Raw genomic sequence first — 15,558 nt, 5'->3', positions numbered from 1 at the left:
TCACGCTATGTTGTGTATTTCTAGAAAATTCCCGGAAAGGGGCCTCACTTTACACCCCTTTAGAGGAACAGCGCAAAAGAGATCATCAGGTTGGCGGCGCGTCAAAAATACACACATGAATGTTTTTATTTATTTATTTCACTACACATGGAAAAATTAATTAGGTGCAAAAAAAAAAAAATGTTCAAAAAGACAAGCCAAAAGGGAAAATCTGTTCACATTCTGGAATTATTTCAATTTTATATGAACAGTGCAGGTTAAATCGGCTTTTTTTTTTTTTTTTTTTTTTAAATGCAATAAAAAAACAACCAAATTAGACGGTTGTAATGTTATAATGGCTAGTTTAGCAAGATTTTTTTTTTTCTCTCAAATGAATGAGCGAATGGCTAGCAGACCGGCATTGACCAATTTTTTGCCTCATAAGTGGTGAAAAGGGAGTACAACCGTTTTGGCCACATTAAGCACATTTTGTTTTTAAAAAATGTTTTGCAAATTGCGGTATTTGTAAAAGGTGGGTATTATTCACAAGTTAATTAGAAGGGGGTGGACAAATGTGTGCACACGGAACGGATGGGAGAAAAAAAAAAAAATAAAACAATATAGTAAAAAAACATAACTGTTGTACAGCTACATTTCCTCGAACTGTATTTATCTGTTCAGCGCGTTTCATTCGTGTAGACTTGCGTCCCCCAGATACATGTGTGTAATTGTTCGGGCCCACTTGAGCCCACGTTATGGACTAACTTTTTCGCAGAACGCAGGTGGATCCACTTCACCCATCAGCATTGTAACGTAGGGGGTAAATACGCTTGCCTTTCTTTTCCTAATTAGGTAAATCTTTTCGTTTTATTTATTTTTTTCTGCTTAGCCGCATAACCGCTGAACAGCGAAAGATCGCCTCACGTCCAGGGCGTCAGAGGGCGCAGGATGCGCAGTATAAGCATTTCGGAGTTGTCTATGGACTGGTAAAACAACCCATCGAACTGCGTCGTACGTTTGACAAAGTAGAAAAAAAACATGAGGACCACAAAAGTGACGTTACTGCCGATGGTAAAAATTTGAGAGTATTTGTACAAATCGCTGGTCTGTATATTATTGTCATAAAAATCTTCTACCTCAGACGGAGGGTTCTGCAAGCAGCCTTCTAACTTCAGCCCTTTTGCCTTCTCCAATATTTGCTGATTATTTCGTAAGTTTTTGTACAGCGTGCAAATGTTGATATTGTTGAACGTGCATTTTACATAATTCTTGTCTGCCAAATCTGGAACGAATGCGAAGTAGTTATGATTTTTTAAAAAATCCAAGTCGTTGCATTTGCGAATGTAGCTAGCCACGTTCACATTGGAACTAGTGTCTATCATGTCGATGGTGCATGCGGCTGTCCTGCCTTCAAACAACCTACAGTTGTTGACTACATGTGTGGCAACGTCGTTTAAGCGCCTTTTACACCACAAGTTGGGGGTGAAATATAAGGTAACTAAATTAAATATATTTATGGTGAACCAAAATATGATCAAAATCGCTAAGGCCCAAGGGAACCATTTCACAGTACAGCCTATCCTTTCAATCCATTTGCCTAGCGACATAAAATCGTTAATTGTAAAATTTGAGAGGATGGAACAAATCCTCGATAAAAAAAATGCGAAAATGCTTATGAAGCTAGTTAAAATGAGGAAGATTAATAAATCTGTAAGAATAAAATTTATGTGTTCATATTCGCAGGAATAGTTTACGAAAAAACTGAATGATTTTATGAGTTGCTGGAATATTAAAGTGAGGGCAATGCTGAAAGCAGTTAAGATTGCCAGGCAGTTGTAGTAGAAGCTGATTCTCCAGCTGTGTCTCCTGTAATTCCAGTTTAGGTAAAACTCTTTGATAATGCGGCTTATGCTCCTGTTTTTGCCTTTCGCCTTGTCCATTTTTTTTTTTCTTCAGCGTAGTGTGCAAAGTGCGAGCAACAAAAAAAAAAAAAAAAAAAAAAAAAAAAAAAAAAGGCTACTTTTTCCTCTTAAAATTCATTTTTTTTTCTCTGTTTCGTGTGCAGCTCCCGTCCGTACCTGTTTTAACAGAGTTGTCATTCGCTTGTGTGTGTATTTTTGTCCCATCTGGACATTCGCATCTTCCCCTCTTTGGATTCCCCAAAAATGGCATTTCGCAGGGGGGGAAAAACTCTGCTATGATTTTTACTTTTTCGCCGCTTTATCAGTATGAACAGGCACGCTTTGCAATCACCCCCGTGTGTATTTTTCTTTTTTCTTTTTTTTTTTTTTTCCCATTTGCATTAAGCATCGTGAGTAGTACTCCCATTAGGGAATGATATTCCGCTCACTCGGTCGGTTTGCACAAATGCACGCACACCAATCGGGCGGGAAGTAAAACATATGTGCGGCATACACATGCAAGATGATGGCGCGGGGAACAGAATAAACCTACGGACAACCTGCGCGTAACAAATTAATTAAACCATCATATGATCACTGGAAGGGGCGCAAAACGCATATTCGCGTATTTCCAAAGTGACAGGTTAGTGCATACTCGTGCATAGCTACACTGACCACATTTCGCTGGTGCCCCACATTTTGGTGAGTTGGGCGATACTCCAAAGGGTAATGCGGGAAGGTGGTCCCACTTATGGTGAACATGTTCCAGTTCTGCAAGTTGGCATTTTTGTTCACGAAAAAGGGGTGCACGAATGGAAATTCCCACAGAGGTGTTGCAATTTTGTGCGCAGTGTAGTAGTGTGCCGCAGTTGAGCAGTAGAGTACTCTCTTCGAAGTTCGCCATAGGGGGGTGAGAAGGTACAGAGTTCATCTCGGGTAGGTTCACTGAAGAGTGCCTTTTTTGGGGGAATATCGGTGGGAAGTCAAAGGGGAGAGCAAAATTAACACGGGGGAGGAGTCCCTCCCCTTGGGGAATTCTTCCTATAAGGACTGAGGTTTTAGGACTGCCCCGTTGCCACCATTCCATTTGAGTACGCATGTGCGCGGTCCAAAGTGCGGTTCCCTCTGCAGTCCTCTCTACGTTAGATGCAGCCCTCCCCACACATCTGTTCACCCCTCCTTACACATGTATTTACCTCTCCTAACACATCTACTCACCCCCCCGCGTCACCTCCACACATCCATCAAACGCGTAAACTTGAAAAAAAAGTTGAAGCGCTCTTCGTTCACCACGAAGGAGGAATCGATCGGCGTGCTGACCCTCACGACTACGAACAGGGCAATGAGGACCACGGTCGTGAGAAACCAGAAAAATATTAGAGAAAGAGAAAATAAGTAAATGTCACTCTTCGTGGTGGGTTCTTCGAGGAAATGCTCCTCCTTAAGGTCGGGGGTGTTTCCAGAGCAGTTGGGGAAGGTCGTCCACGAGGTGTTTTTATTTTTAATAAAGTCCACAAAAAATTCGCACAGCTTCTTATCCTTCAGTGTGCATGCTTGGTTTGGAGCTGATCGGGCGAGGAAGAGAAAATTATGCACTTTCAAAATGTTGTAGTCGTTGCAGCTGTCCTTGGTCCGTAGGTTCAGCAGGGCCTTGTCGATTTCGCATCCTTGCGGGGGAGGCAAATGGAGGTGGTCACAGTGAAGCGGTCACAGTGAAGCGGTCTCATTGAAGCGGCCTCATTGAAGCGGCCTCATTGAAGCGGTCTCATTGAAGCGGTCTCAGTGAAGCGGCCTCATTGAAGCGGTCTCATTGAAGCGGTCTCATTGAAGCGGCCTCATTGAAGCGGCCTCATTGAAGCGGTCTCATTGAAGCGGCCTCATTGAAGCGGTCTCATTGAAGCGGTCTCAGTGAAGCGGCCTCATTGAAGCGGTCTCAGTGAAGCGGTATCAGTGAAGCGGTATCAGTGAGGTGCGCGCCAACCGGTGGGTAGGCACGCGGGTGTGCACACCTGTGGCCCGGTTCTTAACCAAGAGGCAGTTGCGAAGCGCGTCCATCCCGTAGGCGTTGTACTTGGAGGTGCACCACTTGTGCGGCCAAAAAATTATTATGAGCATATTTACAAAGAGGAAGCAAATCCAGGAGATGTACACGAGGGATAAAAGCCAGGACATATATTTAATGATGAACCCTAGGAGGGCATAAAAAAAGCCAGAGTTAAAGAACTCGCTGTTGGTAAAATTAGAGTAGATAAATGTAAGGCGCGAAAAAAGGAAATTTAAAAATCCCATCAATATGAGGAAAATGAGGATCGCCATGTAGAGTCTCTTCACAGATAGGATGGTAGAGGAGGGGCAAAAATGGTTGCTGTACGTTTCCGAGGAAATTAAAAGCCTAACTGCTAACGTATATAATATTCCCAGCGATAGGCAGATGTAAAAAGTGGTGAAAAATAAGCTGTACCTCCAGACGAACTTCTTTCTCTTCCAGTTCGATTTGGCGTACTTGTTCTCGATCAGCGTGTTCATCCTTTCCAGCAGCAGCATTTCTCCTTCGAGTTGGTTGCGCGCGGGGTGTGCCTTTGGCTGGGGAGTTCCCCCTGAGGTGTTTACTCTACAGTGCTGGCAAAATGCTAACCTTTGGGGGACTCCCTTTCACTGGCACGCGCTTTATATCGGTCCAAAAAAATGGAGCATCTTCCAGAGCAGTGGACCAAAAAAAAAAAAAAAAATATTACTCGCCCAATCGTTATGGAACTATGCATACGGGGTGATAGGACGAGTTGGAAAGAAGAGTATACGCAGCGTAGCGTACGCACATAGGGGGATTTTCCGGGGCGACATCAAAGTGGGCGACCAAGCGCTGTCCACTGTGGCGAATCAGCTGTGAGTGTGATGCGATGCGATGTGAATGTTTCTTTTCCGTCTTATCACATGCATTCCGTTTTACATTTCCTGTCAATGCTGTAGTGCGGAATTGCTCCAATTTTGGCTAAATGCCTGCATTAGGGAAGGCACCTTCAAGGACAATTTTTTTTTTTTTTTTTTGCCAAACCCGTTGAGCATGTCCAAACGTTGTGCCATTTTGCGGGATAAACGGCGAAACGTTCGTGGAAAGGGAAAAAAAAAAAAAAAAAAAAAAAAGAAGCTATGTAACCCCACGCAAAGGAGGCCAATTAAGGACGGAATAGCAAAACTGCTGCTCACTTTTACCGTTCATCGGTGCGCAAACATCGTGTGGAGATTTTCCCGAACGGCGGGGAGATGCGGGCTAGGGGGGGATATACACTGGCGACTCATATGACGCACAACTGCATGCGCCCTGGGAGGCCCTCCTTTGAGGCGTATTACCCTATCCGATGCACGTAGGTGATTCGAAGCGATGCATCTGCCTCCCTTCACTCAGGATACGATCTTTCCTCGAATGGTCGTTTATCCCCCGTGAGGCGGCTTACCCATCTGAGGCCGCTTATCTCCTGTGAGGCCGCTTCCCCCCCTCGGCGTGATGGAATCGCCCAAAATGACAGAAGCAGATGCAACTTGATTACCAAACGGAAGAGGCGCACCCTTTTCCTTCCACTTCACGAGCAAATGATTGTGCACATGTACCAACCCCTCCTCCTTCTGTTGTTAAAGAATATTTGCATCAACACAGAAATTGGGACTAAATCAGTTGGAGGGCCCAAAATGAGGAGGAACCTCCAGGCCAGCAAGAACCCTTGCGTCAAAACGGAGGGTGTAGTAGTGGTCAGGGGAAAGAGAAAGGAAACGCGAAAAAAAGGTCCCACCCTCTTATTCGTAAGTAGCACCAGCGGGGAAAAAAAAAGAATACTTAAGAAAGTCAAAAAGGAATGTGGAAGAGGGGGAATCAAGAGGGAGAGGATGCTGGTTGGCGTCCATCGGCCAAAAGGAAGCGACACGAAGAACGTGAAGGTGCAGAATATACCCAGCGGAGTCCCCCTTTTTGTAATAAAAAACTTCCACCTCAGGTGGAAACGAATTAATGTGAGCAAAAATGAGTTGCAACTGAAATACTGCTTCCTCATTGGACAGGAATTCTGCTTCAGCGAGGTCAGCAGGGATACTTACATCGGGTTGGTGAATAATAAAATTTACCTTTTTAAGGAGACGGAGGAGGGGGCCTTCTACCAGTGCGTTTACGATGGGGGGGGTGGGAGCGACGGGAGCGAAGGGAGCAGAGGTGGACACTTCGACGGACACACGGATGATGACTACTACCAAGACGTGAGCGACTTCTTCAATTTGGAATTCCCGTTAAGTAAACACGTCGAAATGTGGCGGAAAAAAGACAAAAGGATGAACGAAATTACAGACAAAATTAGGGGGTTGAGAATATTAAGGGCCAACTCAGTGGAATCCTTTTTCTCCTTCCTTTGTTCTACTAATAATAACATCCCCAGGATAACGCTAATGATAGACTGCCTGAGGAGGAGGTACGGCAGGTTCCTCGCCACGGTCATGTTTCACGGGCAGGATGTGCTGGTCAAAGTGAGGGAAGACGGGGACGCAGGAGGAATGGCCTTTAACACGAATCAACAGCGCGTTGGTGTGAAGAAGGACCAACAGGGCGTTCGCCTGAAGGCGGGTGAGGCACAACCAGTGCGAGTGAAAGGGGAGCCCCCCCGAAATGGTGAGCCGCAACTGCCCGTCCGCGTGAAGGAGGAGTACCCCCAAAATGGTGAGGCGGTGAAAGAGTACCCACAAAATGGGGCCACAGTGAAGGAGCAAAATAGAGACGACGGACACGATGCACCCGCTGGAGGCCCCGCGGGCGGGGGGAACAGAATCTTCTACGAGCACCTGAAGACGGTGATCAAGGAGGAGCGGCAGAGGAAGGTCTTCCCCTTCTACGAATTCCCAAGCGTAGAAAACCTATCCAAGTTAAAAGAGGAAGATTTGAGAAGCCTAGGGTTCGGGTATAGAAGTAGCTACGTTATAGAGAGCGCCAAAATGTTAGTGAAACGCGGAAGTGAACAATGGATTGAGGATCTTAAAAAAGAGAAAAAGACCAAAAATTGCATAGACCAATTAGTACTCTTCCCAGGAATAGGGCTCAAAGTGGCCAATTGCATTTGCCTCTTCGGCTTGAATAAATTCGATTGCATTCCCATAGACACCCACATATATGACATCATCTACAAGTACTACCAGGACATTGTGCAGTCCGAGTGCGCCCCCGTTCGCGGTCGCACTGCGGTGAGAGCGGTGGAAGCGGTGAGAGCGGCGGACGTGGCGGACGCGGCGAATGTGGCTGACGCGGCGAATGTGGCTGACGCGGCTGGAGCAACTGCGCTGAAGGGCAAGAAGAAGGGGAAGGCAGCCACTGAGCAGGTCATGCCCACTTCTATCCACCGCGCGCTCAAACGGGAAGGTGAAAATGGCACAACGCCCAATTTGAGGCAAAATTTGAGGCAAAATTTGAAACCCAATTCGAAGCAGCCGAAGAAGGCGCTGACCACCTCGCTCTACATCAGACTGTACACGCGGCTGAAGGACCTCCTGGGGCCCAACTGCGGGTGGGCGCAAACCATCCTGTTCGCGTCCGAGTTGAAGAAGTTTAGCCACCTGTTTGAGTAGGCACACTCATGTTGGTACCTCCGTGGAGGGGTGGTACCCCTACGGATATGTGAATATTGCTCTGCGTATGTGTATGTTCATGTGGGTATTTTCTCCCCTTAACGGAGGCCTACCCTTTGTGTTGACCGTGGATGTGGCATTTGGAAAATTCGCCTACCTATCGGGATGGCCGAACTTCCCTACGTGGTCTTCCCGGTTAATCCGCCCCATGTTTATTCTCCCCATGTTTATTCTCCCCATGTTTATTCTCCCCATGTTTATTCTCCCCATGTTTATTCTCCCCATGTTTATTCTCCCCATGTTTACTTCTCCCCATTTTTACGCTCCTTTTTTTTTTTTTTTTTTCCCTCCCCAAATAAGCCATTTTTATTCCCCACTCTGTGAAAGATGCAGAGCTTTAAATTTGTCGCTTCGAAGGATAAGTGTAAAAATGTGTCCCCTCGCGTGGAGATGCACAATCCGTATTGCGCGGAGGGGTATATGTGCAATTTTGGCAATCCTCGCATCTTTGTAATTTTCCCAAAAAAAAAAAAAAAAAAAAAAATTCGGCAAGGCTTCTTACAGCGCGTGTATCGCTACTGGGGGGAAGAGACTTCAAGCGCTTTTGCAAAAATGCGGTGAAGCCACATGAACATGTAAATGTTAAGTGTACATCACGAAGGGGGGCATTTCCGTAGGCGCTTCATCTGTCAATATTTGTGCTTTTATTTTTTTCCTCTCCAGGGAGGAGCGGCTTTGCCTTGTTAGCGAGTTCGCTTCTTCACCGTGTTTGCTGCTTCACCGAGTTTACTGCTTTACCGCCCCCTTCGAGCGGAACAGAAACGAAGACGCTTGCGAGCGTATCCGGGGGCTCCCCAGGAGCAGTCGCAGCGTGGTGCCCACTCGGATGACCAACCCGATGAAGGCGCACAGGGTGAAAAAGGCGGGCGAGGCCGCCAAGGCGAAGGGAAGCGCAAAAGGAAACGCAGTCAAGGCGAAGGGAAACGCTGTCAAGGCGAAGGGCCACGCCGGGGAGGGGGGGTCCAGCTTGGTGAATCTGAAAATAAAGAACGAAAACATCCACGTAAAAAATATCGTGCGGACGATACACTACGTGTATAACAATAGGTACGACAGCGAGACGGGCTTCTCCTACATAAAAGACATCCTGAAGAACATCATCAAGGGCAATGTATACGACGTGGAGCACAAGCGGTACGTGAACGAGCACTGCATTTATGAGCTGTGCGCGAGGATAGCCCTAAACATGGTGAGGAGCAATGCTAAGGATGAAAATTTCAACAAGATGATGGACTTCCTGTTTGACATTTTGTACTATTGCGATGTGTTGCTCAGCGAGAGGGCGAGTCGCCGGGGGGGGAGGAGCGCCTCGGCAGGGGTCAGCAGTGTTAGCGGCGTTAGCGGCGTTGGCGGTACTGGCAGCACTGGCAGCACTACCGGTGGGGGGGAGGCAGGGCAGGAGTACGAGCTGATCGCCAAGCTCTGGAACCGCCTGCTGGACAACATATTCATCAAAGACCGGAAGCAGCGAATCAACTTGTGCAGAATCGTAAAGGCGTTGGTGAAGAAGGCCTGCGCCTTGCAGATAGATGTATCGAACAAGCTGTGCAAGAAGCATGTGAATATTTTTTTGTCCCTTCTGAATGACAAGGACCATAACATCCGGATTCTGTGTCTGAACATTTTAGAACCCTTTCAGGACTTCAACACCACGGCTAGCTACCTGCGCTGTCTTGATGATTCCCACAACGCAGTCAGAATACACGCCATTAAAAATATAGCCATCTACGCAGATGAGGCAAATGGGGGGACAAACGGTAGGAACAATTACGACCACTTGATCATTCTGAAGAGCTTCCTCGTAAGAATAAATGATACAAACCCTAATGTCAGAATAAGTGTGTATGAAAAATTAAAGAGCCATTATTTCTTCATCCCATCGGATATGAAATTTGAGTTGCTCCTATGTGGACTGAACGACAAGGACAACTCCGTAAGGCAGAGTTGCTACGGCATGGTCATTCACTGGGTGCAGCATTTCGATGATAAGTTGGAAAATCTACTCCTCCACTTGATCAATAGCGACATTGATAATGACCTCATTGTGGAGCAGATTTGCAAAATTCACCTGAACAGTGTTAGGAACGGCGTGATTCGGAGTGGCAGCATTGAATTGGGCAGCACGCAGGGGAGGTCATCCGATGTCAACGCTACAGAGGAAGCAACGGAACGGCTAAGCAGCAGCTGTAGGAACGAGTTGCGCGGCGAAGACAAAGGGAGGAAGTCCCACAGTGGTGATGGCACCCCGCACAACGGGGATGCGAATAGCCCCTACGGAGAGGCCTGGTACTCCCACTGCATAAACAACCTGTTCCTGCTAAACGCAGCAGAATTATACATGCTTCGAGTGTACGTACAGCACTTTTGCGATGAACAGGAGAAGGAAAAAATCGACGCGCTGAAGGTCATCAACGCTGTGTACTACTACATGCACCTCAGCCGCTTCAATGAGAGGGTCTACTACAACAGGAAGAACTACATTAACTGCGTCGAAAATAATGAGAGTGACCAGGCGGATAATCTGCACCTGTTCTGCACCTGTGGGAAGGGCAAGACGGATGTTAAGCAGCTCGAGGAGGATAGGAAGAGGCGCTTCATGGAGACCTCCCTTTTCGACGACGAGTTTTGCGACAAGTGCATGTACTACCGGGCTGTGCAGAACAGCACTGAGGGGGTGAATGGCCAAGCGGATGGCACTGAGGGGGTGAATAGGCAAGCGGATGGCACTGAGGGGGTGAATAGGCAAGCGGATGGCACTGAGGGGGTGAATAGGCAAGCGGATGGCACTGAGGGGGTGAATAGGCAAGCGGATGGCACTGAGGGGGTGAATAGCCATGCGGATGGCGCTTCGGCTAACCATGCGGATGGCAATTCGGCTAGCCATGCGGACGGCACTTCGGTTAACCAGGAAAATGGGGGAGGGGCGAACGACCCCGGCGAGCACGTCCTCATCAACGAAGACAACATCAACGAAAATTACAACTACATTTGCAACATGAAGAACCTGCTGCTGATTTGCAAATATTTGGACATCATCGAGACGTACCAGGTGGAGAAAATCCTCCAGTGCTGCTCCACCGTCCTGCTGCGAGGCCCCCTGCGAGAGGTCATCATCAAATGTATGCTCAACAACACGGGGGTTAATTACTACAAACTGCAGAAGGGGCACATCACGTGTGCCTACTGGCTGAGCAGCAGCTATGTGTATGCTTGTCTGGAGCTGCTCCGGCAGATGGTCTACATTAAGAATAAAAACTGCCATGTGAATGACGTGGAAATTAGCCTGACCAATCAGATACTCGGCATCATCTCGGAGATTAAGGAGCCGTTCGAAAACCCGGAGAGCGAGAGCCCCTTCGCGGTGGACCCCGTCAACTTTGCAGAGGAGGGGAAGCGGCAAGGGGAGACGCGGTTGGAGGGGTCGACATTGGCATCGACGCGATTGGAGGGGTCCCCCCGAAATGGGTCGGAGAGTTCCCCTAAACTGGCTGCGAAAGAGCAGGGGGCGAAGCAGACGGAGGGGAACCCCCTGGGGGCCCTCTTCAGCACCATCCTGAACGTGGAGAACGACAGCATCTTTGAGATCATCCGGAAGAAGAAGCTAAACACGCTGTCGATCGAGCACCTGCTGATCCTCTGCAGGAAGATGCAGCACAAGCTGGACGTGACGGAGGCGAAGATAAAGGACTTGACCGAAATGGATCGGGAGCGGTCCGCCGAAGAGGTGGGCTCCCCCAAGGGAGACGACCAAAAGGAGAGAAGCAGCCATTCCCTCTTCGCCTTCCACGACCAGATAAGACTACACACACAGATATTTCTAAAGCAGATAACCATGTTGAGTTTGCTTCGACTGGAATTGAAGAGGCGTTGGTTGAGGATTCTTTTCATATTGGAATGCTTCCTATGCAAGAGTAAATCCCACTGCTCATTCGATTCGGCTCTCCGAGAGTTCCCAAACGAGCTGCTACTCCCTGCGTTGAACTTCTGCTGCTCCATCATGCCGGAGTGGGATGACAAAGAAATAGAGGACCAATTCTATGACATAATCGTTTCCAAGTGTCTGGGCAACTGGTGCATGTACATATGTAAGGACGATGAATTGAAGAAGCAGATTTATGCCTACAAAACGGCCATCGTAGATACGTGTGACGTTTTGAACAACTGCCTGCTCAGCATTGAGAGCATTCACGAGAAGGTGTGCCCCAGTGTGTACCAGAAGGCCAACATCGATTTGATGGCGCATGCGGAAAGGGGGGTAAATAAAAGCGGAGCAGTGGGAAATGCCGGGCAGGCGACTTCCCAGGAGGAGGAAGCCAACCAGAGAACAGCCAATGATGAGGATGGGAGCAGCCAACTCATCTTCTACGAGTACAACCCGCCAAATGAGTCCCTCCTGAACTACTTTGCGACGAACCAGAATGCCTGGTATGAGTATAAGGAGCTGCTGGAAAAGCTAGAAATTAACTCTCTGCGATGCGAAATATACATCTGCGTTTTGGGGGACCTGCTCATGACGCACCCAAATCTGAACAATGACGAAATGATCATCGACGCGATAGAAAACATTTGGAGCTACCTGAGTGGCACCGTCAACACGAGCAAGTACATTCAGTCCATCTGTCTGAGGGTCTTCTGCAAATTGTTGCTAACGGAATATCTGGGGAACCACATTTACAGATTATCAAATGAGGAAATGCATAAGATGGTGAGCAGGTCCTCCACCAAGTTGAGAGCGCTCTTCGAAATGTGCTTTCTCATCTCCCCTTCTACCTACAACTGTGTGCAAGATTTCAAAAAAATTAGCACCTTTAATATAACAAATATAAATGCGCATGACAAACTGTTCCTGTTTTCTGTGTTTTCTATGTACCCATCCATGAGTGAGACCAACCTGCTGGTCTTCCACTTCACCTTCGAGGAGGTGCTTTTAAAAACGTGCGATGGGGTCTTGAAGCATAAGTTGAAAACCATCAACTACACCAACATCCTCACCTTCATCATCTTCACCATCCTGCACAAGGCCAATATACACTTCCTCGTGGCGCACTTCCCCAAGTATATCAAATCGCTTCTCCTCGTCATCATTGAGAAGGGCGTCGCTTTGACTAGCCGCTCCAACATCGTCGAGCTGGTGTACAAAATTATCCAAATTTACCTCTTCCACGATTTGGGCCGAGTCCGCGGGGGAGAAGCGGCCGAGACCGGGACAGACGCCGCTTCCCCCGCGGATGGGGAAAGCGCCAACACAGGCGGGGCGCTCGAACCCAGGGAAGGCAAAAAACGGGGCAGGAAAAAAAAAAACGCAGCCCCGCTTGAAGAATCAAACGAGAAAAAAGAAGCAGACAAGAGGGAACCCACTCTAAAGACGCATACCAATTTCGAAGTAGAAATGGAACAAGCAGGAAGAGCAGCACAGGAGGAAAAGTCCCAAAAAGGAGAAAATAAAAATTTCACAATTTTTTTTAAAAGTGCCCTCATCGATGTGAATACCACCATCAAAGATTTAAAAACGTTTTTTGTCCTCATCAACTTTTGCATGCACTCCAGTGATATTATAAAATCGAAAAATGAAATAAAATTATGTGAAGCGTTGAAGGACAGTTTGCAGAAAAAGATAGACGAGGTTAGGACCTACTTCGTGCAAAGGAACCTTGTGGTTGGTGCTCCATCCGGGGGGGAACCCCCCATGGGGAATACTAACACCCTTCTAGATGTCGCCCAAATGGATGCCCTCAAGGAAGAATCCATTTACGAGGAAATCATCAACGAGTATGTTAACTACATAGGAACTTTGCCGCAGAGGAGGTTCTCCTACCCGGTCGTCCCCAGGGGGGTGGACGGCTGCAATGGGGAGGAGATGTCTGCAGAGGAGATTATGGAGCAGATCGGCCATGCCGCCAACGGGCAGCGCCCACGGGGAGGCACCTCTGATGATGTACGCACCGACAACCATCCGTTTGGTGACCGACCGAATGGAAGCTACGCACGGCTGTTCGAGAAGACGGCCAACTTGGCGCTTAAGGCGAAGTACCCGCCCGGGGAGCCTGGCATAGAACACAAGGAGACGCAGGACGAATTCATCGACGCAAATGAAGAGGCGTCCTGCTCCATCCAAAACAGTTTCGAGACCATCGATGAGGTTAAGAAGTTCAGCTCCCCCCTTGACGACCTCCTAGATGTGGGCAGCGCGCCCAGGCTTGCCGCCGCCCGCAGCGACGAAACGGTTTTGCAGCACGGGGGGGGCGGCTCCACTCGCGGAGGATGCAGCCGGGAAGAAGCCATAGAAGAAGCCGTGGAGGATGCCAAGGAGGAAGTCGCGCAGGCATCCGCGCAGGCAGCCGCGGAAGAACCCGCCGAAGAGACCCCCCTTAGGGAAGACCCCCCCAACGGCGGCAGCGCAAAGCGAGACAGGCGAAACTCCCCGCGCAAGCTAACCGAACTGAACATAAGCTCCAGCGAGGAAAGCCCCGAGGAGGGGGACCCCCCCTCAAGCATGAACGACTTCGAGAGCGTCAGGGATGCCGCCGATTTCGACGACCACAGTAGCGGGGGCAGCGGGAGCAGCACACACAGCAACGACTCCACCGCCATGGTGTTTAAGCGGCTAAATCGGTTGAAGCGCACCAGCTACACCAACGTCGTTTCGAAGTGACCTCGTGGTGAGCGGCCTCCATGGTTGGGCGCCACCATGGTTGGGGGCCACCTTGTTTCCGCCCACCCGCTCGTCCATTTGTCCGTCTGTCAGTTTGTTAATTTGTTAAAATGGCAACTCGTCAAGTGGCTAAGATGCCACTCCGCAGGTTAACTCTTTAACCGCTTCCTCGTTATGCATTTTTCATTTTTAACACTTCACTTTTGCCCCGCGGGCGGGCTGCGCGCAAGGGGGGTTACGTCGCAAAAGGGAAACCCCTCAAAAAGAAGTGGCGTATGAAACATGGCAGTGGAGCACACCCATTTGAGTTAACCACGTTGGGGGTTCAAATCGTAAAAACGTAAAAAGAATCACAAAAAAAAAAAAAAAAAAAAATTAAAGAGGGGGTGCAGAAGTGGGAACTCCGGGGGGGAGATAGCCCTGTATAACCCCCCTCAAAGTGTCAACCCTCCACGGATTTCATAATTTGATCGACCACCTGCACAATCGTGGGGTCGTTAATATAATTGGAGAGGTAGGCGATTTTATCCTTGGATGTAGTAAGATGCTTGAAAACGGAACGGACATAATTATTTTTAAGAAGCATCCTCAAGGTGATGTCTTCCTTTAGCTTCATCTTTTGGTCCTCTGTCAGCAGGTCCTCCTCGGACTCTTCGTCATCCTCCTTACGGTTATCACCCCTTTCTTCCGCTTCGCCCTTTTTATGCTCACCGTTTTGGCTGTCTAGGGAATTAGGCACATTTAATCTGCTGGCCTTCTTTCTTTGCTCCTCCAAACAGGCCTCTTTGTCGTGCTTCTTAAAACAGGCGACTGAGCAGTAGCCTTCGCAGCAACACACAAATTTGTACTTCGCTACTCCATTTTGGAGGCATACCACGCAGGTGTTTTGTTCTTTCTGTTTCTTCCCGTCGGGGGGGGCATCACCGTGAGGAGCATTACCGTGGGGTTTCCTCTTCCTCCAGGCCTCTCTCCTATTAACATGGCTATATTTTGCCCGCGCGTGAGGATTTACCTTTCCATTTGTGCCTTTCTCCAGGGGAGGGTCACATGGGCTTTCCTCATTTTTGTCTCTTCTCATTTTATCGTCCTCATTGGGGGTCTCCAGCTTGGGGCATGTTGGGGAATTCCCCCCTGTCACGTTGGAGTCGATTTCCTGCATGGTTGTCTCGAACGCAACCGTGCAGAGAGACGTTTCCCCGGGGGTGCCCCTATTTTATGTAACCACCAAAATGAAGCACGTCATGTATTTTTCTGTTGAATCTTTCAGCATGGGCATGTAAAAATGTTGCCAAGGGAGGGGGACGGGGTCCTTAACGCGAATGTTTGGCACTTCCGTTCTTCCGCTCTTCTTCACGGGTCGCTTTGCCTTTT

At 48.4% G+C, this 15,558-nt stretch overlaps 5 protein-coding genes across 5 annotated transcripts, besides 12 other annotated features; 2 read left to right on the top strand and 3 right to left on the bottom strand.

Moving 5' to 3' along the window:
- Nucleotides 1–899: 899 nt before the first annotated feature.
- On the bottom strand, nucleotides 900–1,919 carry PVX_099285 (hypothetical protein, conserved; the record flags this gene model as incomplete). The annotated part of the gene is made up of 1 exon (XM_001614656.1): nucleotides 900–1,919. The coding sequence occupies one exon, from the start codon at nucleotides 1,917–1,919 to the stop codon at nucleotides 900–902; it is 1,020 nt and encodes a 339-aa protein (XP_001614706.1).
- Nucleotides 1,812–1,864: a microsatellite.
- A 1,188-nt stretch (nucleotides 1,920–3,107) lies between the features above and the next one.
- Nucleotides 3,108–4,424, bottom strand: PVX_099280 (hypothetical protein, conserved; the record flags this gene model as incomplete). Its single annotated transcript, XM_001614655.1, has 2 exons — nucleotides 3,108–3,547; nucleotides 3,890–4,424. 2 exons carry the CDS (start codon nucleotides 4,422–4,424, stop codon nucleotides 3,108–3,110), a joined length of 975 nt encoding a protein of 324 aa, XP_001614705.1.
- Nucleotides 3,875–3,899: a microsatellite.
- A 1,044-nt stretch (nucleotides 4,425–5,468) lies between the features above and the next one.
- On the top strand, nucleotides 5,469–7,475 carry PVX_099275 (hypothetical protein, conserved; the record flags this gene model as incomplete). The annotated part of the gene is made up of 1 exon (XM_001614654.1): nucleotides 5,469–7,475. The coding sequence occupies one exon, from the start codon at nucleotides 5,469–5,471 to the stop codon at nucleotides 7,473–7,475; it is 2,007 nt and encodes a 668-aa protein (XP_001614704.1).
- Nucleotides 6,377–6,396: a microsatellite.
- An 8-nt stretch (nucleotides 7,476–7,483) lies between the features above and the next one.
- Nucleotides 7,484–7,504: a microsatellite.
- Nucleotides 7,505–8,104: 600 nt separating this feature from the next.
- Nucleotides 8,105–8,139: a microsatellite.
- A 234-nt stretch (nucleotides 8,140–8,373) lies between these two features.
- On the top strand, nucleotides 8,374–14,187 carry PVX_099270 (hypothetical protein, conserved; the record flags this gene model as incomplete). The annotated part of the gene is made up of 1 exon (XM_001614653.1): nucleotides 8,374–14,187. The coding sequence occupies one exon, from the start codon at nucleotides 8,374–8,376 to the stop codon at nucleotides 14,185–14,187; it is 5,814 nt and encodes a 1,937-aa protein (XP_001614703.1).
- Nucleotides 8,662–8,691: a microsatellite.
- Nucleotides 9,713–9,780: a microsatellite.
- Nucleotides 11,134–11,202: a microsatellite.
- Nucleotides 12,127–12,146: a microsatellite.
- Nucleotides 14,032–14,054: a microsatellite.
- A 442-nt stretch (nucleotides 14,188–14,629) lies between the features above and the next one.
- On the bottom strand, nucleotides 14,630–15,346 carry PVX_099265 (hypothetical protein, conserved; the record flags this gene model as incomplete). The annotated part of the gene is made up of 1 exon (XM_001614652.1): nucleotides 14,630–15,346. One exon carries the CDS (start codon nucleotides 15,344–15,346, stop codon nucleotides 14,630–14,632), a length of 717 nt encoding a protein of 238 aa, XP_001614702.1.
- Nucleotides 14,907–14,946: a microsatellite.
- Nucleotides 15,099–15,118: a microsatellite.
- Nucleotides 15,347–15,558: the final 212 nt, after the last annotated feature.

The sequence above is a fragment of the Plasmodium vivax genome, chromosome 7 (assembly GCF_000002415.2).
Source record: "Plasmodium vivax chromosome 7, whole genome shotgun sequence".
Lineage (NCBI taxonomy): Eukaryota > Apicomplexa > Aconoidasida > Haemosporida > Plasmodiidae > Plasmodium > Plasmodium vivax.
The sequence above is the reverse complement of the archived record's forward strand: the minus strand, read 5'-3'. Positions and strand labels throughout refer to the sequence as shown.